This window comes from Quercus lobata, chromosome 1, assembly GCF_001633185.2.
Source record: "Quercus lobata isolate SW786 chromosome 1, ValleyOak3.0 Primary Assembly, whole genome shotgun sequence".
NCBI classification, from domain to species: Eukaryota; Viridiplantae; Streptophyta; class Magnoliopsida; order Fagales; family Fagaceae; genus Quercus; species Quercus lobata.
The window spans coordinates 38910638-38934077 of NC_044904.1; the positions used below are offsets into that span (position 1 = coordinate 38910638).

The window sequence follows — 23440 nt, forward strand, 5'->3', positions numbered from 1 at the left end:
ATCAATCAATCATTATATTACTTACTCAAAATGTATTGTAATAGAATCATGGACCAAAAATATAAATACCTAAAAAAGGAAACATTTCCAGCAAAACACCAATAGTGTGTTCAACACTTGACACCTGGCTGAAAGTGACATCACCAGCCATCTAATGCTCAATCCGAGCAGCTAGCTACTATACCCAAAATAGCAAGATATCCTTAAAAGAGATTTTACCATTTTCAACTAAATCCAAGAAATAAATCCTAAATATTCTCTCCAGCAGTCTGAAATCATCCAACTAGCCTCATCTACTTCAGCTCCAAGCAACAGCTATCTTATGACAACTATGACAACTTTTTTCAAACAACTGTCATAGCATTTTCGGAACAAATGGAACAGTTGACCCAACATTCTTAACATTACTGAATTTTCTTATTTGGCTAAAAACCAAAACAAACCACAGAAACTATTTTTTTCTTGCTAAAATCATTTCCTTTTTTGCTAGTCTTTCCTCTAGCTGATATTACCTGAAACAGCAAAACCCCCTTAAAGCTGAACATACCATTTTGACCAAATCATAGGATGGATTTTCTAAAGATTTATTGTTGATTGGGACAGATTTTGGATGAGATTATTTGCTAAGTATCCCCTTAAACTCAGCTATAAATAGAATCCCTCATCAACACACCAAAGCACACCAATAGAGAAGAACTAACCTCTCATAACTTCTCTCTCTCTCTCTCTCTCTCTCTCTCTCTCTATCTCATTATCTTCTTAGCTCTTTAATGAGGTTCTAAGCTTCTAAGTTTTTAGTACTCAAGTTAGTAACTAAGCTCTTCAGCCCTTAGCTCATAAATACCCCTCATACAACTACTCATAAACACTTATCCATCCCCCAGCAAAAAATCCCAGCAACATTAATACACTATTACACACCAACACCATTAATCATATTATGCTCATTCTCTCACTCTCCATATTCAAAAAATACATATGTCTTATTGTTCATATGTCCAAATACCTAAACACATCTCCATACTCTTCTCTTACAAAAATTTTCCTCTTAGAAAGCAACACAAGCCATCACTATAATCTTGCCAACAGCTCTAACATAATTCATTTACCATCTTACATATCTCTCATATATCTCACAAAGTACATATCTCACAAAATACTCATACATATCTCTCATATATCTTACAAATTACATCTCTCACAAATTATACATACATATTCCTCATATATATTACAAACTCATCTCTCACCAAATACCCATACTTATTACTCATACAAATTACAAACATTACATCACACAAAACATCTATATCTTTTACCATCTCCATACTTCTCAAGAGATATCATATACTTATACTAAAAGCCCTTCTCATGGAAGGTATAAACTTCTAATACTAAAACTCTTCTCCTAGAAGGCATTACTTCTTACAAAAGCCCTTCTCATGGGAGACACGAATCTATCTTACATAAAGCCTTTCTCTTATAAGGCACAAAGACTTCATATTGAAGCCCTTCTCATGGAAGACAATACTATTCATAACTTCTAATAACTGAAAGAGCATTATCAAAGGGAAATTCATTTAAGTGCATGATAAAGGTGACAAACTTAACCAGCCTCTACACACAGCTAGACATACTCTCTCTCCCTCCAATTACACCTATTTTTCCCCTTCAATCTTGAAGTCATCAAGGAAAGACTTATCGTGGCATACTGCCTCTCCACCGCTGGAGTCATTCTACTAGAATACTATCAACTCACTGATGTTATGCAGTTGCGGTTATAAACCATACAAAGATAAGTCACTATGTTTCCATATCTCTAAATTTATATTATTGAATAGTTGATTATTTTACCTTTAAATATATATTACTTTATTTCAACTACTATTACAATTATTAATCAAATCTATTATATCAAACACATATTATTTATTTATTCAATCATTATCATGATTTGTAGACTTTGGGCTTTACCCATTTTGTAGGCCTAAAAATATGCCGAAAGCCATTGGACAATGTGGCCCAATGTCTAGTTCTGGACGCAACTCTCCATACAAATCTGAGTCTAACAAGGTCACCCTTCCAGCAGACAACACATGGTTGCGCAACAAAAAAGGCCCCCAACAAAGGTTAAGAACTATTTTGACACATTTGAAATGTTAGGGGCCAAATTGAAATATAGTGTAAACGTTAAGGACTAAATATGTAGTTTACCCAGATATTATCTTCCTCCCTAAAGTTTAGACACAAAAATAATATTTTAGCTTTTTTTATTTATTTATTGGACTTACTCAAATTATAATTAATATGGGATAGATGATTCGGAGAGAAAGAAAAAAAAAATTGTTGATAATTTTCTACAAAATAATGTTTTCTCATTTATGAATCAATAATGTTACAAACATAATAAATTTTACAACTCTTTTATGAACTCATTAAAATAGCAAATTGTGATTAGCACGAAATTATTTTTAATGGACTACCACTAACATTATAATTAACATGTCACCTTTAAAATTATAAAAATATTGTGAAATTTTTAGTGTTATTATGGTTATTGTTTATTTTGAATTGATAAGCAATATTGTATCCACAAATTATACATGAATTGATAAACACAATAAATTAATCACGTCTCTTTTGTCCATGAGTTATACTATATTTTCTATAACCAAGTGAAACACTTAAACTTTTTTTTTAATGGAGGAGTTAAACTATAAAATTTACGATCTTGTTTATAGCCTTGAACAAATGAATCTAGACTCTATATATATGTTGATTGATTATATATGTTATAGATATTTATGACCCAAAAGTTTCAAATCAATTGTAGGTCCATATATGTAGAACAGGTAAACTAATTATGAGTTAGTATAAGATTAGCTTAAAGTTTTCTGATATATAGGAGATGTTTGGTACATGCACTTAAAAATTGAAAACATGTGTTTGAAAATGTATAAAAATACGTGTGGGTGAAAAAATGTGTAAAAATATGTGTAATGTTGTTTAAAAACTGAAAACATGTGCTTGTGTATACCAAACAGGGCCATAAACTCTATATATATATATATATATATATATATTTTTTTTTTTTTTGATGGGAACCATAAACTCTATATTGGATTCAATCTAAACACAAGTTCTATAGTCAAGATGTAGCCGCCAATTAATTCACAAATGTAGCCGTCAAACTAATTATGAATTGTTACGGCGAGATTTAATGGTAGCCGCCGCTATATTTACTTTAAAAGGCAAAACGACAATGGTAGTACACAACGAAACAAAGCTAAAATCTGTATTTAGATGTGAGAGGAAGAAAAATTGTGAGTAAACTAAATTGCCGCGTCGAAGAGGTGGACTAAACTAATTGAATAGTTCATTTCAGGTACGAACCCAAACCCTAGCTCCTTGACCTTGTTTACTGTCTACGGATTTCGATTATGGGTTGCTCCTAAATTAGTTGTAGATCAGATCAATTATCCAATTGCTTTTTAGAGAAATGGTGAAATCCCAATAAGTTCATTTGTTGGAAATTTTCTCTTTCAATGGATATAAATATAAGCTATTGCTCAATAAGCTTAATAAACCCAAACCCAATTATGTACTTGATATAAAAAGTAGCTGTAAAAACCATGAACTGGAAGTACTTTGAATTTGCTTGATCTGTTGTCTTGTCTCTTATCAAACGGTTGCTGTTGCTAATTTTTTTAACAATCTCTCAGGAAAGGAAACTGAGTGGGAATCTAACCAACTTGAATGAATTAGGCCCATGTAGATAATTTATAGGTTAAGGGATTTTGATGATCAAAATTTATTTCATGGGTGTCTTTGATCATACTATAAATGTGGATGCAGTTGACAACTGTTGGGTCTTTACGTTGACCCAATTTTGCAATTAGTTAATGCCCTGCCCCAGATTTTGTGCACATAAAAGTTTTAGCAAGTCTGGCTGTTGCTGAATTGTACCTCTCTCATCATTTTAGAATCGTTAAAAAGACATAGGAAAAAATACTTTGGGATTTAAGATAGCTATTTTATGGATGTCTCCCTCTTTCTCAATCACGGATGCACACAATGAACAAGACTTTGTCCAACCTCAAACCTAAGCTCTTTTTCCTTTATCCCCACAGATTGTGAAAGTTCTAGATTGCAATCAGCTTTTTCCCAGTCCTTTTTTCTCCCTCTAATTTTTTTGTGAAATTTAACTTCTTCAATTTGTTGATTCAATTTTGCTCATGTCTATCTTAGCTTGATTCTAGAGATATGCCCATTTTTGTAGGTTTCAGAACTATGAACTGGATTCAGCGCAAGATCTATCTTTACAATGTTACTTTTGGGCTCTACATGTTGGATTGGTGGGAGCGTTATCTTTTCAGTATCCTCCATTGCACCATTCTCCTTACGGATCCAATCTCCTTGATATGTGTCTGTAATACCTTATGTCATGGATATTGTTATTTTACATACTATTTTGACATTTGTGAAGCCAATTATGAGCTAAACAAATAGTAGTATAATTTTGTTTTGAGTCAAAATTCAAAACTAAGAGTTAAGGTTTATTTACAAAAAAGTTAATAACTACTGTTGGTTTTATCTGCCACCATTCCATTGTCAACCAGCACTTGTGAATTCCTAAATTGTACCAGATACTTTGATCATCATGTTGATGTGGTTCATTCTTTACAACGGATCACGATATGTGACTGAGTTCTGCAAGAGGTAACTTAAGAACCTTTATTCTTTCTCATGAAGCAATAACTTATATAGCATTTTACTATTGGATAAAGTCGCTATGTACTTTGTGACGCACTTTTGGACAAGTAAGGATATGAAATATTTTCCATATCATTACTTAGGGGTGTAAGGAATACAGCTTATACTTTAAGCTAAACTTTTGAGATATTGGAAAGAGATGGAATTTGTACTAAAACAATTCATTTTTTGACCATCGAAATTTTATAGCACCTCTGCATGCATTCATTTTATACATGGAGATCTCAAAATAACTGCTTCTGAATGGTTCTGCATGTCAAAGTTTTTGGTCATGGGTCCTTTTTGTGTGCTGCTTGTCATGCACATGCATGTGGCATATTTGCCTACCTTTGTTTTCATACATGCTTGAAAGAGCTGATTGCCAAAATTAAAAAGGAACTTGCAGGTTGTAATTTTAATTGTAGATTGGTGACAATATTTGACTGCTTTGTACTGGTATTGTTGCAATGAATAAAACGATGTTGGGATTTGGGCCTTGTTTTCTGGCCTGAACCAATGTGGTATGTTCTGTTATTAGTCAGCCGACTCATCCCACAATCAGTGTGTATTGTTATTCTACTACATGTAGGGCTGATCCTCAATTCTTTTTTTTATATTATTGACTGACTAATATGTCTGCTATTGAGTCATTGAACCCCATATTGGAGATTTCTAAATCTCTCTTGTCTCTAAAGTAATCTAGTTTACTTATAAATTATGTAAAAAACAAGTGCATTTTCTTAATTTTTCTGTAACTTTTATTTCAGGCTTCTAGGGTGAGGACCTGAACTGGAATCAACTTGAAGGATGACAAACAAGGATGTATTGTGGAAGATTTAGGGGGTGTTTGGGAGAGTAGTTTGAGTTATGTTGTTTGGGTGTTTTGGATATACGTGTAGGTGAAAAAATGTGTGAAAATGTGTGTAATTTTGTTTAAATGTGTAGTTTTGTGTTTGAGATGGCTTGCCACTCTGCAGCATATCCCACTTTGATTGGAATGGACTTGGGAGTATCTTAAGTTGTAAAGAAAACCGTGTATGTCCTCAATGTACTTATTAAAAAAAAAACTATCGTCCATGTATTTTACACCCTTGTCATAAGGATTTCAGACCATTTTCTATTGTCTTATAGCAATTTCCCTCTCATAAGGATTTTTAACCGGTTTAGATTGTTGAAAGTGTTCTCATGAATAATATTCTTTATTTTTGGTCACTGAATGAAAATACTTCTTTAGAAAAGTGGAAAACAAGCATACATGCATCAACAACAGAAGCATTCCTCCCCAACACTCAGCAACTGAAAATGGGAGCCTATCTACCAAGAGGGAACCTTCAAATTTCAAACTGAAGGCTCACTTGGCCATTTGATGACAGCTTTATTGGCTTCCCTATAACACCGAGAAAAATTACACAAAACAAACTCTTTCACCAGGTTGAATACATCCTCCAAAATAATCTGCAGATACCATGGTAGGTTGAGCTGTTGGGACTTCAAGACATCTATGCAGTCCTTGGAGTCAGTTTCCACAACAACGCCGTGTAGGCAGGCCTACTTGTGACTCACAATGATCACCTAGTGGAGGCTTCTGCTAGTCTGCTAGTTTAGGGATATCTGTTGTGATCAATTTTGCGAGCTAAAATAGACACAACCTGCATAATCTCTATCAGGTTTGCTCCGCGGGACCACTCGGTATCTGCTGAAACCACTGTTGTAGTAAATTAGTAATGCCCCAATATCTAGCTTTTCTTCTCAACTTACATATATATTTGTAAGACTCTTTGTTTTCTCCTCCCTAATCCTCTGACATCTGCCCGGATATTTTCTCTAGTTGCATTTGTCTTTCTTGACTTTCTTCCCAAAAGTAAATGAAGAAACGCGAAGACCAGGGAAAGAGATATAGCATTAATCAATATTGTTAACGCTTTTCGCAATGCCTCAGCCAAAAAATAAAAGCATAAATTTGATAGATAGACCATGAAAGTTGAAATATTATTATTTGAACTTTGAAATACTTACAATAAAACTTTGAGTTGCAAGCTTGGAGTTCTAGAATTGAAGGTGCGGAAATGAGAGAGAAGGAAGGTTACAAGAGATTTTATTTAGAAAATATTGCCATGTCTTCTTTCTATGAGAAATACATTTTTTATTTATTTCTTGGAACTCTCTCTAATCTCCATTATCATTGATTGTCTTGTTGACTTCTTTAGGATTTGTTGTCAACATTTTGTCTTTGATTTCCTTTTGGTCACAAGAGTCATTATTATCTTTTTGAATCACTTTTGAAATTAACGTTGATACTTCTTTATATTTTGTTTTTGCTCTTTGATAACTTGATCTTTGAATCATTTTGGATTGATGCTTTATTTTTGATCGGTGAATGCATACTGATATGAACTTCACCAACAATTGTGATGAAACCCGATAGCAATAATGGTTTGGAACCCCAAGATCGTGTAGACAAGATTTGTTGAGCTTTGACCCGTCACCTAACCAGATGAAAACCAAGACTACGATAGAATTGAAACGCCACACCAAGAATTCCTAAGAATCTCTCAAGAATCAAAGGTGATAAGTTTGGTTGTTTGAACGCCACAAGATTAACTTGATTAGTTCAAGAGTTCTTTTAAGAACCAAGAGGATCACAAGACTCACAAGGAGAATAATTTTTTGAATACCAATCTGTCTTTTTTTTTAAAAAAAATTGTACTACCAGATATATACTTGGAACAACCCTCCAAGAATAGGTAAAAATCATAATTACAACTTCAAAAACAACACAAATTAATCTAATCAAGTTCCCACGTTTTTTTTAGTTTTCTAGGACTTCTAAAGGCAGTCAAAAATAGCTAAATGACTAGAATTAACATGCCCAGCCAATACCAAGACATCTTCTCATTTAATATCCTTGGAACTTAACAAATTCACACCCTTTTATGGTCAGACCATGCTGGTTGCAAATTTGCATGCATTAGCCTCTTCAATTGCTTTGATGACATGGACTAAGCCTTGATTATTATTTAAGCCCATCTTGGTCTTTTTAGAATCAGCCCAATTCTCTTGGACTAGCCCATTTAGGGCTTCCTTGAAACGTTTGGCTCTAAGTCTTGTAATTGGGCCACTAGAAAATGACAAAGGGTCTTGTGCAAATTCAGCTCCATTTCCACTTGTATGATCAGCATGTCCAGCTCCTTGGTGTGCATCACATACCTTACATATTCAACTTTACTAGATTCTTTTGCTTTTATTCTTCAATCTATTAAAAGAACTTGGTTAATTGCAAAATATGAAGAGAAATACGTACATAATGGCAATCTGTTCTTTGATCTATACAACAACCCTCCGAGATGGGCTTCTACTGGCCGAAGACCTTGGAATTGTTAACTTAATTGTTGAGCTTGACACCAGTGTTGTGGTTCAAAATTACACTTAATTCCTCATTCAAGACTCTTATGGAACCTTTATTGATTGATTGCATGGACCTCTACTAAGCCATCCCAAGCAAGCAAACTAAGCAGTAAGCATGCATAATGGCAATCTGTTCTTTGATCTATACAACAACCCTCCGAGATGGGCTTCTACTGGCCGAAGACCTTGGAATTGTTAACTTAATTGTTGAGCTTGACACCAGTGTTGTGGTTCAAAATTACACTTAATTCCTCATTCAAGACTCTTATGGAACCTTTATTGATTGATTGCATGGACCTCTACTAAGCCATCCCAAAAAAGCAAACTAAGCAGTAAGCATGCATATCGCGAAACAAATAAGTATGCAAACATTCTTGCTATTGTAGGAACTACTTTATTATCTCCTTATGTATCTTTTGTTGAACCATCGGATGGAGTGGAATAATTGCTGGCCCTTAATAAGGTCGAGCACATTGTAGCATACTAACTTATTAATATCTAATCAACTATCTCCTTATTTGTCCCCCAAAAAAATTTTTGCTCCAAGGACCAAGTATTTATTTTGATTCTTCTCAAAAAAAAAAATATATATATATATATATATATATCTTATTTGAACAAGACTTAGGTAAAATACTTAAGATTGTTCCTTAGGTTTTCTTATTAAAACTCTGCTATGTGGATTTTTTTCTCATGAGAAGAAAGTGTATTTTTTAATTAAATAGCCACATAACTAAATTTTAAGAGGAAAACCTAAAAAACAGCACCTAGGGTACTGTACCTAAACTTTGTTATTCTTATTTTGATGAACTATACTTCTAGTTGCGTGGAATTTTCTTTTAGCCCGTCTTTAATCAAATTTCAAAGGTTGTGTAAGGTTGTAGTGGTACAATAGCATGAAGATTTGGTAAATCTAAAGGCGCTAAGCATCTCCAGCAAATTCTCCAAATTTTTGTACTGTTTGGAGAATGATCAGTGACTTTTAAACCTTTTAACTACCAACTTTTTCAAATACACTTTCCAACAGACTCTCTATTTCATTCTCTATCTCATTTAAATATTATTTCACCATTCATTCTTTATTCATTATTTATTCTTTTTTTAACAACTACACATCTTCCAACATTTTTTTATTCAATACCTGATTATTATAATAGAAAAAAAAATTTGAAAGATGAATAGTAAAAGCTAAGTGTTCTCTACTTATAGAGAAGCACTGTAGCAATTCTACTCTAAAAAATAGAAATAGAGAAGCTGTTGGAGTGGGTTTTTGGGATATTGATGCTCTAAAATTGGCTTTAGAGAAGCCATTGGAGATGCTCTCATTTCACTCCTTATTTTGTCCAATTCTATTCTTCTTCTTCTTCTTCTTCTTCTTTTTTTTTCTTCTTTTTTCTTTTTTTGTTGAGAATGTCCAATCCTATTGTATATTTGTATTCTTAAAATTTCAAAACGAAAAAACCTCTACTTCCAATGCCAGCTTAAATGGGCACCTAAAGTGAATAAGTTGGACTGAGATTTTCAATTACGGATACTCTTCATTTTTGTATAAAGCTCAAGTTTGTCAAAATGAATTTTAATTGAAGAGAAAGTTTTGTTGGATAAAACTTACCTCCATACCAATTTTTGGACGAACTAAGTTATGTTTAATACTTTCATCAATCCCATTTGACTTGTGCCCTGCACATGTTTCTATTACATAGGTCTCAAAACCATAACCAGACTCTGTTAATTGCTTTTATCGATGCATATCCAAGATGGGGGGTGTGGGTAGGTTGGGGAAATCCAGGAGAGGGGGGAATAAACAAAAAGGCACATGAAAAAAAAAAAAAAAAAAAAAAAAAAAAAAAGGTTAGACAAAACATAAGAAGGAGGGGCAATCAGTGACGTGGAATATCTATCAGTTGTCTTTTTTTCTTTTCTTTTTTCTTCTCTTTTTTTTTTTTTTTAAAGAATAGTTTTTTGTACAAGGCAATGTTTTTTTGGGCTATAAAATGCTTCGACATCGGCCAATACATCTAATATAGCCTCCGTTTGGAAAGCGCATTTTTTGCGTTTCTCAATGGAAGTGTTTTTTTTCTGTGAGTCTCATGCACTATTCACGGGACCCATAAATACCTTCATTCAGCAACTTTTTCTTTAAACCAGGTCCTACGGTACTATTCACACATTTAAAAATTATTTTGTTATAATATTTTTAGTTTTCAATAATAAGTAGTATCCAAACAGAGCCATAATGTGCTTTCTATGATATATATATATATATATATTTTTTTTTTTTTTTTTGAAGAGGAAAACTGCCTCATAATTCATTAAATGAAAGTGGAATCCACATACAATGCCTCAACTGCAAGTGGAGGGGACTCCGCCATCCAAATAATCTCATGAGATACATTTTTTGCATGCCTAGCTAATGTATGGGCAGCTGTATTTGCACTTCTTCTTATAAATTGCACTTGTGACCAACGAAGACCCTTTAGTAGACAAGACACGTCCTAAAGAATGTGGCCCACCCGAGATGATAAGCTTTTTTCCAACTTCAGTGCATCCATGACCAACTGGTTATCACCTTCAACCACCAACTCCGAGAATCCACACTCCATAGCAAACTCTACGAAGCGACGGCAAGCGAGAATCTCAGCTTCCTCGCTACAGGTCATCGGCGGCCCTTTGGCTGATAAAGAAGCCATCACTTCCCCTTTTTCGTTGCGAATAATGACCCCTATTCTGGTGGTGTCGTCCTCCTTGAAAATTGCAACGTCAAAATTCAGCTTAAACCGAAATGAAGGTGGAGGTCTCCAGTTACATGGGTGCTGTGTAGTTGAGTTTATGGATAATCTGGTTTGAGCTCGCCTATACTCCTCCAGGAAGTCTACAGCTCTTTTGTTCAACACTCCCGGTGCCTGTACTTGCTTCCCTTGGATCAATGAATTACGTTGATGCCATATAATCCAAGCTTGGACAAGAAACAGCTCTAGCTCTTCCGTTGACAGTCTAGTGATTAAATCTTCCATTAACTAAAGCATGTCTTCCTGACCACCACAACACTTTTGCAAGCATACAAAACAACCCGCCCATATATCTTGTGCAACTCCACAATTCCACAATGCATGAACTTCAGTTTCTGGCTTGGTCTTGCAAGCTTCACATCTGTTATCCTCAATTATCCGCTTCCGTGTTAGATTTACCCAAGTTGGCAGAATGTTGCAACAAGCATGCCAACCAAAAACTTTAATTTTGTTTGGCACCTTCAACTTCCACAGTACTTTCCACACTCTACCTCCCACAGCCCCCCCCCCCCATGGAACATTCGGTCCAGTCCAGCTCCTTTATCAATCTTCGCGCCACTTGGTACCCCGTCCTCACTGAATACTCACCAGACTTTTCAGCTAGCTAGAATAGTGTGTCTGGAGTATATCTATAGCTAAGAGGCACACGCAAAATGGCTTCAACTTCTTTTCGGTTAAAACTTCTCAATATGAATTCTCTATCCCACCACCGAGAAACCGGGTCAATCAACTCAGCCACCATCATCCCTTCCTCAATGTTCTGTATCTGGTGTAATACTTTATTTGTAAGAGAGTTTGGTAGCCAAGCATCCTTAAGAATCTGGATAGTCTCTCCATTGCCAACCCTCCAACATGACCCCCTCTGCAGAATTGGTTTGGCTGCCATAATACTCTTCCACGTGTAAGAACTATTAAGTGAGTCAGAGGCCTCCAAAAAATGACACCTTGGAAAATACCTAGCTTTTAGACACTTAAAAGCTAACATCTCTTGGTCTTGCATCAGCCTCCAACCTTGTTTTGCAAGCATTGCTAGATTAAATTGTCGGAGGTCCTTAAAACCCATCCCACCTTCTGGTTTTGGCCTTGATAGTTTGTCCTAACTTAGCCAGTGAATCTTCCTCTCATTTCCAATCTGTCCCCACCAATACCGAGCACACATTGATAGGAGTTCTTCACATAGCTTAACCGGCAGTTGAAAAACTCCCATAGAGTACGTAGGAATCGATTAGGCCACTGCTTTAATAAGTATTTCCTTCCCCGCTCTAGATAAATTTTCCCTCTCCACCCTTGAAGCTTTTTCCACACTCTATCTTTAAGAAAAGAAAAAGTGTGATATTTCCTTCGTCCCACCAATGTTGGCAAGCCCAAATAGGACTCAAACCTGTCCACTTCATTCACCCTTATCATTGCCTTTATCGACTCCCTTATTTGAGATGTAGTATTACTACTGAAGTAGACTGAAGACTTCTCCATATTTAGACATTGCCCTGATGCTTTTGCATAAAGTTTTAGCATATCGAATGTTTACTGTGTCTCTCTTTCTGTTGCTTGGCAAAACAAAAGTGAGTCATCTGCAAACAAAATGTGGGAGATTTTTGGGGCTTTCCTGCAGATAGAAACTCCATGGATACTTCCTTCTAGCTCTGCTTTCTGCAAAAGAGATGTAAAACCCTCTGCACATAAAAGAAAAAGATAAGGTGACAGAGGGTCTCCCTGTCGGAGACCTCTAGTGGGATTAATCATACCAAAAGGTTTACCATTAATCAAAATGGAAAAGGAAGTAGAGGTCACACAACTCATCACCCTATCCACCCAACCTCCAGGAAAGCCCAATTTAAGCATAATTTGCCTTAAAAAGTTCCACTCCACCCTATCATAAGTTTTGCTAACATCCAGTTTCAAAGTTAATAACCCTGTTTTACCAATTTTCTAACCATGCATCATGTGTAAAGCTTCATAAGCCACCAGGATATTATCTGTAATCAATCTTCCTGGCACAAAGGCACTTTGAGTTGGGGCTATTATATGGGGCAAGATTTGTTTTAACCTGTTAGCCAAGACTTTTGCAATAATTTTATACATTGCATTACACAGGCTAATAGGTCTAAAATCAGACATTTTGACTGGATTTTTAACTTTTGGGATGAGGACAATATGAGTATGATTCAGTACAGGTAACATTTGACCAGAATTAAGAAAATCAAGAGCAACAGAAACAACAGTATCACCAACCATATACCAAAATTTCTGATAAAAAATGGCATTCATACCGTCTAGTTTAGGCGCCTTTGTGGGTCCCATCTAGAACAAAGCTGCTTTTATTTCATCTGCAGTAAAATCACAGGAGAGAGCTTGTTGCATGTCAATTGTCACCTTTTGTGGTACAGCTTCTAGACATTCATCAATTCGGGTACAAGGCCCCAATAAGAACAAATCGTTAAAGTATTGCACAGCCACTCCTGCCACATCTTCCAACTCCTCCAGCCATTTACCCTGTGGGTCCATGATTCCTTGGATAAGATTTCTTTTTGTCGCCATGTTTAATCCAATTGACTCGTGACCTTTGGGCCCAATAAATTTCCTGCCTCCTAAGCCATTCATCCAACTCCTTACTGGCCTGAATAAACTCCTCTCTGTTTTGTTGTGTCGGTGGAGCACAATTTAACACCTCTATCCTTTTTTGCAATCTTTTGATCTCAGCTGTACCTGGCTGTATTTTTGTGGCACCCCTTACCATTAACTCCAAAGCACACCCACTAATTTTCTGCTTGACTGTTTCCAATGCCGACTCACATCCATGATTGATTTCCCAAGCTTCCCAGATTACCTTCTCACAAACAAACCATAGCAGCCAAGCTTCTTCGAATTTAAAGCCGCGCCTCCCCTTATAAATACTTTTTGGTGGTACATAGTTCTGAAGAATCAAAGGTAGATGATCCGAGGCATATGAAATAATATGAGTTACAATAGTCCCAGGAAATTTAGACCTCCATACCTCATTAGCTACTGCTCTGTCTAGTCGCTCCTTGGTATTGGCAGCCCCGAGACGTCGATTGTTCCATGTGAACTTATATCCAATGAATCCTAGATTAACCAGATTGCATAGCTCCAAAGCTTCACGGAAAGCATCTAGTTGTCTTGGTGGAGTTGGTCTGCAACTTAGTTTCTCAGTCAAGTTGAACATCTCGTTGAAGTCACTGATGCACATCCAAGCACCATCCATAAGAGAACAAATATGGGTAAGGAGAGCCCATGACTTGTATCGATCTTGTGTTTCTGGCCAGGCATAAAAACCAGTTAAAACCCACCAAAATCCATCGCTTTTGGTCACCATTGCAGATATTTGATTGTTAGAGTACTTGAAAACATCCAAGGAAACATCTTCCTTCCACATCATAGCAAACCCGCCACCAAGACCTGGTTTTTTCACAACAAACTTATTATTATATGGTAGTTCCTTACACCAAAAGTTGATACCTTCTCTGTCCAACTTGGTTTCCATAAGAAAGCAGATTGAGGGACCTTGTTCCTTCACAATTTTGCGAAGGTTTCAAACTGTCCAAGGGTTCCCAAGCCCTTGGCAGTTCCAACTTAGTATTTTCATGGCTTTTGGCAAGGGTGATCCTCCACCCCTGCCGATATAGAATCAGACGTACCATCTCTGAACTTCACTCTGACGCATTTTTGGTTCAACTTTGTAGTCTCTGTTTCACAATTCTCCTCCAAAGCATCTCCCAACTGTCTCTTTTATGATATTTTTAATTCAAGTTTCTATGATATTTTTAATTCAATAAACAATGCCTTCGATGAAAGACAAATGATGTTGTTACAATAAATTTCAAAACAGTTACAGGAAATTACGATCACCTATTATCAATTCAACAAGTGTCCTTTAAGCCTGATAGGATAGCAAGGCATGGTAGCTAACAATAATCAATGAAGCATCAAGTATAAATAAGAGACTTGGCTCCAAGAGAAAGACCATCCTAAACAATTAAGAGAACTTATTATTGAAGTCATTGTGTTATTGTGATAGCTTTGGCTAATTTGAAATATGTTTGCTTTGAATCTGCTTGGTGTTAGTGTGATAACTTAGGCTTTGATATATTTATGCAAACCTTCGAATAGGTTAGACATTGAATTAGTTTGTTTGCAACCTAAATTTAGCCTTTTGAAATCCAATGGCGATCAAGATAACTTAGAATCGAATTCTTGTTTTAAGTAACTTTGAATTTCACATATAATTTTTCTTTTTCATTATTACTTGCATTTTCTATAAAAAGTTTCTTAAGTGAGTTTAGGGATGGCAATTTTTCCCGCCCCGCTTAACCCGCACCTCCCCGCTTCGCCCCACACGGGTTTTCCCCACTCCGCAAAGGTGGTAGGGCGGAGATGAGGCAAGATTTTAGGTCAGGGATGGGTTTAGACTTTTTAGACCCACCTTGCCTCCCCCCTACCCATCTCCACCCCGCCCCGCATTGTTAAGGGTTATAATTGTAAATTTTTTATACCCTAAAACCCTACTATTTAAACAAATATATCAATATTAGCTTATTTTATTCTACCTAATGCGATTCTCTACCTTTATTTTGTTATGTGTTATACTATGAGGGTTTTTTTTTTTTTTTTTTTAATGATTGTCTTGTTAAACACTTGGATATATTATTCAATTTTTTCTAAAAATTAATTTGATTTGATGGGATAAATTTAGTTGTAATTTCAAGTATATTTTTATCAATGAAATAGGTTTCATTAAAAAATTGTACTAGATGTAGGGAAAATTAACAAAAAGTAGAATTTTACGAGGCCCCAAGGGGCGGGGATGGGGTGAGAAAGTTTTTCCCATCATGCGAGGTGGGCGGAGATGGGGCAAGACAAAACCATGCGAGGTGGGGACGAAGACCCCATCCTTCGGCCTCGCCCTACCTCATTACCATCCCTAAGTGAGTCATTTCTGAATCCATTCCATAATCCAAGAAGTCAGACTATCACTTGGATATATTATTCAATTTTTTCTAAAAATTAATTTGATTTGATGGGATAAATTTAGTTGTAATTTCAAGTATATTTTTATCAATGAAATAGGTTTCATTAAAAAAAATTGTACTAGATGTAGGGCAAATTAACAAAAAGTAGAATTTTACGGGGTGGGACGGGGCTTCACAGGGCCCCGAGGGGTAAGGATGGGGTGAGAAAGTTTTTCCCATCATGCGAGGCAGGTGAGGATGGGGCAAGACAAAACCATGCGAGGTGGGGACGAAGATTGCATCCTTCGGCCCGCCTTACCCCATTGCCATCCCTAAGTGAGTCATTTCTAAATCCATTCCATAATCCAAGAAGTTAGACTATCACTTTGAACTATTAAATCAAAATATAACTTCTACCACCTGTACTGAGTACCAAAATAGAAAAAGAAAAAAGAAAAAAGGTCTTTGCTCAAAAAATTGTCTAATATTTTGTTGATTATCTAATGTTTTTTTAACTAAGATGCATTTGTCCAACACTTTTTGGGAAAAAATACTTTCGTTTCTTTTTTCTTAGAAACTTAATAAGTGTAGGTGGGTTTTTTGTGTCAACGGGCTAAGGCCTGTCTCGCTACGCCTAGGCCCGTTTTGCTGTGGGTCAAGAAGTTGGGCTTCACCCAATACTCTAGTAGGACCATGTTGTGGCCCAGTCTATGCCCAAGCCTTGCATCCAAGAATGGAAACAACAAAGATAAACAAATAAATATGCACGTTACTTCGTTGACATTAGCACATGTTTCATGGATTTAAGAAGTAAATGTCTTACGGCAGAAAGTTAGCCATAGCAAATGGCTTAGTTACAACAGGAACATTCAGTCAGCGAAACAACTAATACAACAAATATAACAAAGAGGCTACAACAAAGCAACTAGTACTGCAAAAATGATAAAGATACTACGGCAGAACAATTGATACAGCAAAATATAATAAAGATATTACAACAGAGCAACTGATATTGCAAAATATACTAAAGATGTTGTGGCAGAACAACTGATACAGCAAAATATAATAAAGATACTATAGCAGAGCAACTAATACCACAAAATATAATAAAGATACTGCAGCAAAACAACTGATACAGCAAAATATAATAAATTTCTAGTAGGTGAAGTTATTATGTGCAAAAGTTTGTAATGAGAGAGAAATGCTAAATCTTCCCGCAGGAAGTGAACCAAAGAGGACCTGAACCCTAACCTGAACAACCTTACTATTGGGCTATGCCATTAAAGTTGTGCATTATAGGGAATTGGCCTAGATGGCTACTCGTTGCTACTTTCTAGAATTTCAAATAGTGAGTTTACTTAAGAGGGAGGAAAAAGATATCCTATTGATGCATGTCTTTCTGCCATATTTACTCCCTTTTCTTTTCACTTCCCTCTTTCTCTCTTCTTTGTTATTTTTCTTTTAATTCTCTCTGTTTTTCCTACCTTCATTCCTCCCCTTTCCCATTTGGGGCTACTGTTCCTATTTATATAGGGTTAATCTTATGGGATTTCTCTATTTTACCCTTAAGGCTTCACCAACTGTTTCTGGTCTATGGTGGACACCCCTTCAGAGTTGCCCACCAACCCATTAGTTGCCCGTCCACTACCACTACTTGACATGCCTAGTGTATTCTCTTTCTTGCACTACTTGTTACATGATAAATTTCCCTTTTGTTTGATTTTGGTATGAGCCTTTCCTCTTTGTTTGAATGGATAAGGCCTTGGAGTTTTTCCTTACCTACCTCTCTAGCATGCATTGAGTGGCATTTCCCTAAAAGATTCCTTGGTTGGAAATTGAAAATAGGCTCTTCCCCCCCCCCCCCCCCCCCACCAAACCACACCCTTTAAATCCCTTGACCATGGGCCCACTTCTCTTGTATTGGTTGGATACAAGTTGGTGGTGTTTCGGCCGCTGCGTGCTTGCTCCACTACTTCTCTATTTTTGTTTTCTTTCATTCCCACGCCATTTCTACAGTTGTAGGTTAGTTTTTTTTTTTTTTTCATCCTGCTGCGTGTCCCTTTGGCCCATGTTTATCCTTTATAGAGAGAACATCGTGGGCCTTCTTCCTGGGCTTGCTTTGTCTCCTTTTATCCCTTTTTGGACTAGTGGGTTTGCTTGGCAGGACTTCCTACCATACTAGCCCATGGGGCTTTTATCCCTTTCTTTCTTCCTTCCTCAGCCCTTTATGACCCATTAGCTTTCACTTTACTTTTCTTTTACCTCTCATTGTACCTATGGCCCTGCTGACCCACGAGCTTTACCTCTTTCTTTGGGCTCTCATAGCCTGTTTACCTCGCTTTCACCTTTTATTGCGTTTGTGGGCCTGTTGGCCCACTGGACTTTATTTTCATCTTTCTTTTTTCTTTTGGCTTTTATGGCCCCTTTGCTTTGCTTTTACCTTTTATTGTGCCTGTGAGCTTGCTTGTTGTCATTTCCTGCCATGCTAGCTCACTAGGCTTTTTTTTTTTCTTTCTTCTTTGGACTTTTATGACCCATTTACTTCTATTTTGCTTTTTTTTATTCTTTTCTTCTTTATTTTTGCTTGCTATTGGGTCTTTCTGCTATTGAGCCCTTTTTATCAAAAACGGGTATCAATAGTAAGTAATAACACACGCCTAATGAATGCAATTAACTATCTTAATTAATTCTCAAAAAAAAAAAAAAAAAAAGCTTAGGCCATGTTTGTTACCTCTGAAAATAAAGTTTATTTTGTTTTCATTTTCCGCTTTATGTAGTACCCACCAATGAAAAAACTTGTTTGGGTTTGTTTTTTATTCTCATTTTCATTTTCAATACCCACAAAAATGTGAGAATGAAAAAATATGGAAACAACTTTTTAACATTTTCACTTTCAGCAGAATGAGTTTAGTGACATTTTCATAAAAATACTGAAGATTATGGGGTTTTTTTTTTTTTTTTTTTTTTATATGTAGGAAAAGTAGTTTTTTTTTTCATATGTAGGAAAAGTAGTTTTTATGTGTGTGTATATATATATATATATATATATATGTAAGAATAAGTTTCAAATAGGGCACCCCATACTTTTTGTTCTAAGATTCAAAAAAATGGATAAAAAAATGAAAATGAAAACAAAATATGAGTTCTTAGGGACCAAACAAGGCCTTAATTACTCCATATTTAAATTTTTTTTTTTTTTAAAAAAAAAAAATATAAAAGAGAGTGAGAAACATGAAAATGGAAGAGAAAAAGGCCTGACTGCTGTGGGATAATTTTGTAATTTCATTAGGATTCAACGAACTTAGGGAAAAAACGAGTGCGTGGAATATCAGCCGGACATATAAAGAGATCATACATCAACCGTCCGATCCCTCCTCCATTCCCTCTATAAAAGAAACCACCAAGTCCAACACCTTACCAAGTCGCCTCTCCTTCTTCGGCAATTAGGGTTTTCACAGAGCTGAGCTTATAGCCCTCTCTTCCGCCTCGCTAGAAATAGTTTTCAAAAACTGTTTTCAAAAATCCACAATTTCTCTGCCTCTGTTTTTGTTTTTCTAAAACGTGTTTTGTTCTGATAAAAAAAGGCTTCATTATCTGGTCAGTGTGGATTTACCCATTCCCACAGGACTCGTTCCCTTGAAGCGATATCGATCGTGTTGTTTTTGTTTAATTTATCTCTCAACGTATCTTCTTTTGCTTTGGGAGAACACTGAAGCAACTATATCTTATTTATTTCAAATCCTAATGTTTTCCCCACATTTTATTGAAAATCGAATTCGTTTTTATCAATTATTTTTAAGATGGGAGTCTATTATGAGTTACGGTGATGAGTCTACAGACCTGTAATGATTTGCGGTAATGATCGCAAACTTTATGAACATCTAAGGGACTGAGTTTCATTCTAGTACTCCCAATTTACCTGTTTATTACTGAACTTTTTTTTTTTTTTTTTCAATTGGGTGCTTATTATTAGTCTATTTGGAAGGGCTTCATTTTCTTTGGATAGCTTAATTTGGCTTACACTAAATTGTGTGTGTGCAGCTATGTTTGATTGAAGCCCAGATATACGTTCTCCTCGCTATCCGGTGCAACCTTTATGTTGTATTTGGACGTTGGAGAACTACATTCTTTGTTTCAATAATTTTGTATTTAAATCAAATATTGTGTTACGTTCGCTTCTTTTATAATTGCTAATTAGTGGGAAATCCCAATTTTGCAACACAAAATTATCATCTTATATTTAGTACCGTATTATAATTAAATATTTTTGTTAAACTCCTGTGTTTGAAAGGTATGTAGAGAGAATCCGTAGTAGGTTTTGATCTAAACAACAATGGCAAAAAAAGTTTGATTCGAGAACCGTATATTTTGACGGTGGGACTAGATTTTGAGTTCAGAATGCAGTATGGTTTGTAGTCTGTATGACATGTAGATTTTGAAAAAGGCCAATTGTCCAATTCCATTGCTAAAACGAAAAAGCTTCTACTTGGGCTGCTTAATAAAAGCCCAGCAGACCACCTAAGGGGTAATTTGGACGTTTACTTTTGAAAACGGAATGGTTAAAATTGGACTTAGACTATGGTCTCATTCATTTTTGTATTAGGAGTTTGTCAATGTGAATTTTAATCGACGACTTCTCCAAATCGATCAGAGAGAATCGTACTTTCATCATGCCTGATGCTTCTAATAAATAGGACTCGAAATCCCAGCCTAGTTCATTGCGTTGCTATTATTGATGCAAATCGATTTGACCTGTTCACTGCAATTCTCAATTGCTATAAAGCCCTCCTTTGTTGATAAAGGACCTAACTCAATGATCATTACGAAGGAAGCCCAGTTCGCTTAAACAAAAACCCAACTTTGAACATGCTCACTTACCCCTACAGAGCTCATGAAGCCCATCAATTTCTGCTCACCTTCATAATTCAATACCCCTTGAAGCCCATCAATATATTCACATCAAGGGTGGTGCTAAAATAGCAAAAAGGCTAAAATGCTTAGAACCTTGGATGTGAATGCATAAACAGATAAAGTACAGAAAATCTTTTTCATCAAGATTTTATCTCTCTTGACCTAGGAAAGATTATATCCAAGATGGCGATAGTGATAAGTAAATGTGGCAAATTTTGGGAGTTACAGTGAAAGCGTTTGATGGATCATGATGATGTATTTGCTTGGGGAATGTTATTGAACCTGGGGTTGTTCTACAGTACCCTCTATTTTTTTTAGTGGGTAACCCACTAATATCTTGACTGTCAATTCTAATGCTTTCAATCCAAACCGTATATTTAAGTTGAGGGGAATACCAATTACCGGTAGAGCAAGTTACCGTATAAAACCAAAAAAGAAAACAAAAAACAAAGAATTAGATTATCTTCTTTCGCGTTCTCTGAATTCGAGGGGGAAAACCAAGCAGTTACAAGACTAGCTAAAGAGGATTGATTGTTTGGAACTGAGTATATATGTTTCTTCACGGATCAAAATTTTATGACCCGACTCGTTTGACCCACAACCTGATTGACCCGTTTAAAATGATCTGTTTTGACCGATGACCCGATTGACCCGACCCGACCCGCCCATTTCACCACGTCAGCAATGTTGAGTAGATTGAGATTGATGTGTAATTCTTATAAAATATTTACTTATTCTTTTTTACTTAATATGTTATGTACTCCATTATAGTTTGTCATTCTTTACTTGTAAATTTGGGTATCAAGTGTTTAGTGGTAATTGGTAAGTGGTAACAGTATCACCAGTGAGAATCTAATAAAAAACTTGTTTGAAAAATATAGGTCAACTCGACCGTCCCGCGACCCGACTCGACTCACGACCCGATTGACCCGCAACCTGATTAACCCGTTTAAAAATAACCTGTTTTGACCCACGATCCGATTATCCTGCAAACTCGATTAACCCAACTCGACCCGCCCGTTTTGCCACGTCTACTTGCGTGCGTGCTTTGTGTCCAATGATCTCCAATCTGCATCCCGATTTACTCACCAATGAAGGTAAGGAACAAAACAAAAACCTTATATTTCCAAATTATCTGTATTCTGTGTTAATGATTTGCTTGTGTTCTTAGTGGTTTTTTTATTTATTTATTTTTATTTTTATTTTTTTTTTTTATAGAGAAATAGCCTTGATTGGTTCCAAATGGTTCTTTAATCTATCCTGTGATTTATTATTGTACTATAATAACCCATTAAAGCCACTACTTTTTAGATACAGTCAAATATGTTCATTAAGGATATATTTACTATTGCTCATGAGAGTTTATGATTTGCCAGGGGAATGCTTGAGTTTCGTTTGCCTATTATTTTGCATTATAGGCTTGGATATTTGTTTGGTATTGCTAGGTACTTCGATATGTTGAAGATTCTAGAATAATTAAAATAATTTCATGGAGAGTTCTTATTGTAGACATCAATCTTGGGAAGTATCCAAAGTGTTTGGATGTATCTCACTCCTAGCTTTGATTCTTTGTTATCTGGTTTATTGGTGATGAACTACTCTCTCTTAACTTTATATGATTCGATGGTTAAAGAATGGGATTGGGATTTATGAAATGCAGCAAAAGTACTTTTTCCTCTCCCCTTTGATCAGCTTTTCATCTTTGCAATATGTTTTATTTTCACTTGTTGCTAAATGAAGCTTCTTGTGTGTGACCCTTTTGCAAGAAATACAGTCTCAGTCTGATAATTATAGGTCTTCATCATCTTCAACAAGTAGTCCAGCAAGGAGGGTGCCCTTAAGTAATTTTTTCTATTTGCATAAACCTGGTTCACTGAGACAACCCATCTCATTTAAGGATTCACCAGAATGGGAGGATACAGATGTTGATGTAAGGGTGGAGGAAGGAGGTGACCGTGACACTATTAACATTGCGATCACCCCAGCCTCCTCATCTCTCTAGAAGCTCAACAGTAGGTCCTTGCCATTTCCACCACTACCAGAGGGTGTAGTAACAAGGAAAATTACAAGGACTTCAGTTGTTTGGAAAGACTTGACTGACACAATAAAGGGTAAAAGGAAGTACTCTAACAAAGTTGTGAAGAGTTCGAATGGTTATGCATTGCCTGGAACTATGATAGTAATCATGGGTCCTGCTAGATTAGGGAAAAGTCCACTTTACTAAGGACTATTAGGTATTTAAGCGGAATGGGTGATGATGAGGAGATTGGGCTTTAGTGAGAGATGGGTTGAGTTGATGATGATGTGTGTAAGGACGGTTTCCTATTCAGTGCTTATAAATGGGGAGCCAAAGGGAAAGATCATTCCTACAAGGGGATTACAGCAAGGCGGCCCTATTTCGCCTTACCTCTTTCTTTTGTGTGCGGAGGGGTTGACAGCTATGCTTAGAAAAGAGGAATGCGACGGGATGATTAGTGGAGTTTCAGTATGTAGGGGGGCACCTCGGATTTCTCATCTTTTGTTTGCCGATGACTGCATCATTTTTGGAAGAGCTTGTATTGAGGAAGGCAATAGAGTATTAAAGGTGCTGGCTGACTATGAAAAAGAATCGGGACA

The 23440-nt window shown here is 36.1% G+C and overlaps 1 protein-coding gene and 2 non-coding genes across 4 annotated transcripts; all 3 read left to right on the forward strand.

Moving 5' to 3' along the window:
• The first annotated feature begins 3277 nt into the window (after positions 1-3277).
• LOC115989796 lies at positions 3278-5875 on the forward strand. Of its 2 annotated transcripts, none has more exons than XM_031113675.1 (3): positions 3278-3385; positions 4280-4375; positions 4647-4723. In XM_031113675.1, the coding sequence occupies exons 2-3, from the start codon at positions 4291-4293 to the stop codon at positions 4721-4723; spliced, it is 162 nt and encodes a 53-aa protein (XP_030969535.1). In that variant the 5' UTR covers positions 3278-3385; positions 4280-4290. The 2 variants fall into 2 exon arrangements, 1 of the variants encoding a protein (XP_030969535.1); XR_004092128.1 differs by lacking the exon at positions 3278-3385 and adding an exon at positions 5520-5875 and having other exon boundaries at positions 4278-4375; positions 4647-4719.
• Positions 5876-19729: 13854 nt separating this feature from the next.
• Positions 19730-19812, forward strand: LOC115956097. The gene has a single exon (XR_004084259.1). It is a non-coding gene; the product is annotated as a small nucleolar RNA SNORD25 (small nucleolar RNA).
• Positions 19813-19896: 84 nt separating this feature from the next.
• On the forward strand, positions 19897-20041 carry LOC115956032. The gene has a single exon (XR_004084247.1). It is a non-coding gene; the product is annotated as a small nucleolar RNA snoR136 (small nucleolar RNA).
• The last annotated feature ends 3399 nt before the right edge of the window (positions 20042-23440 follow it).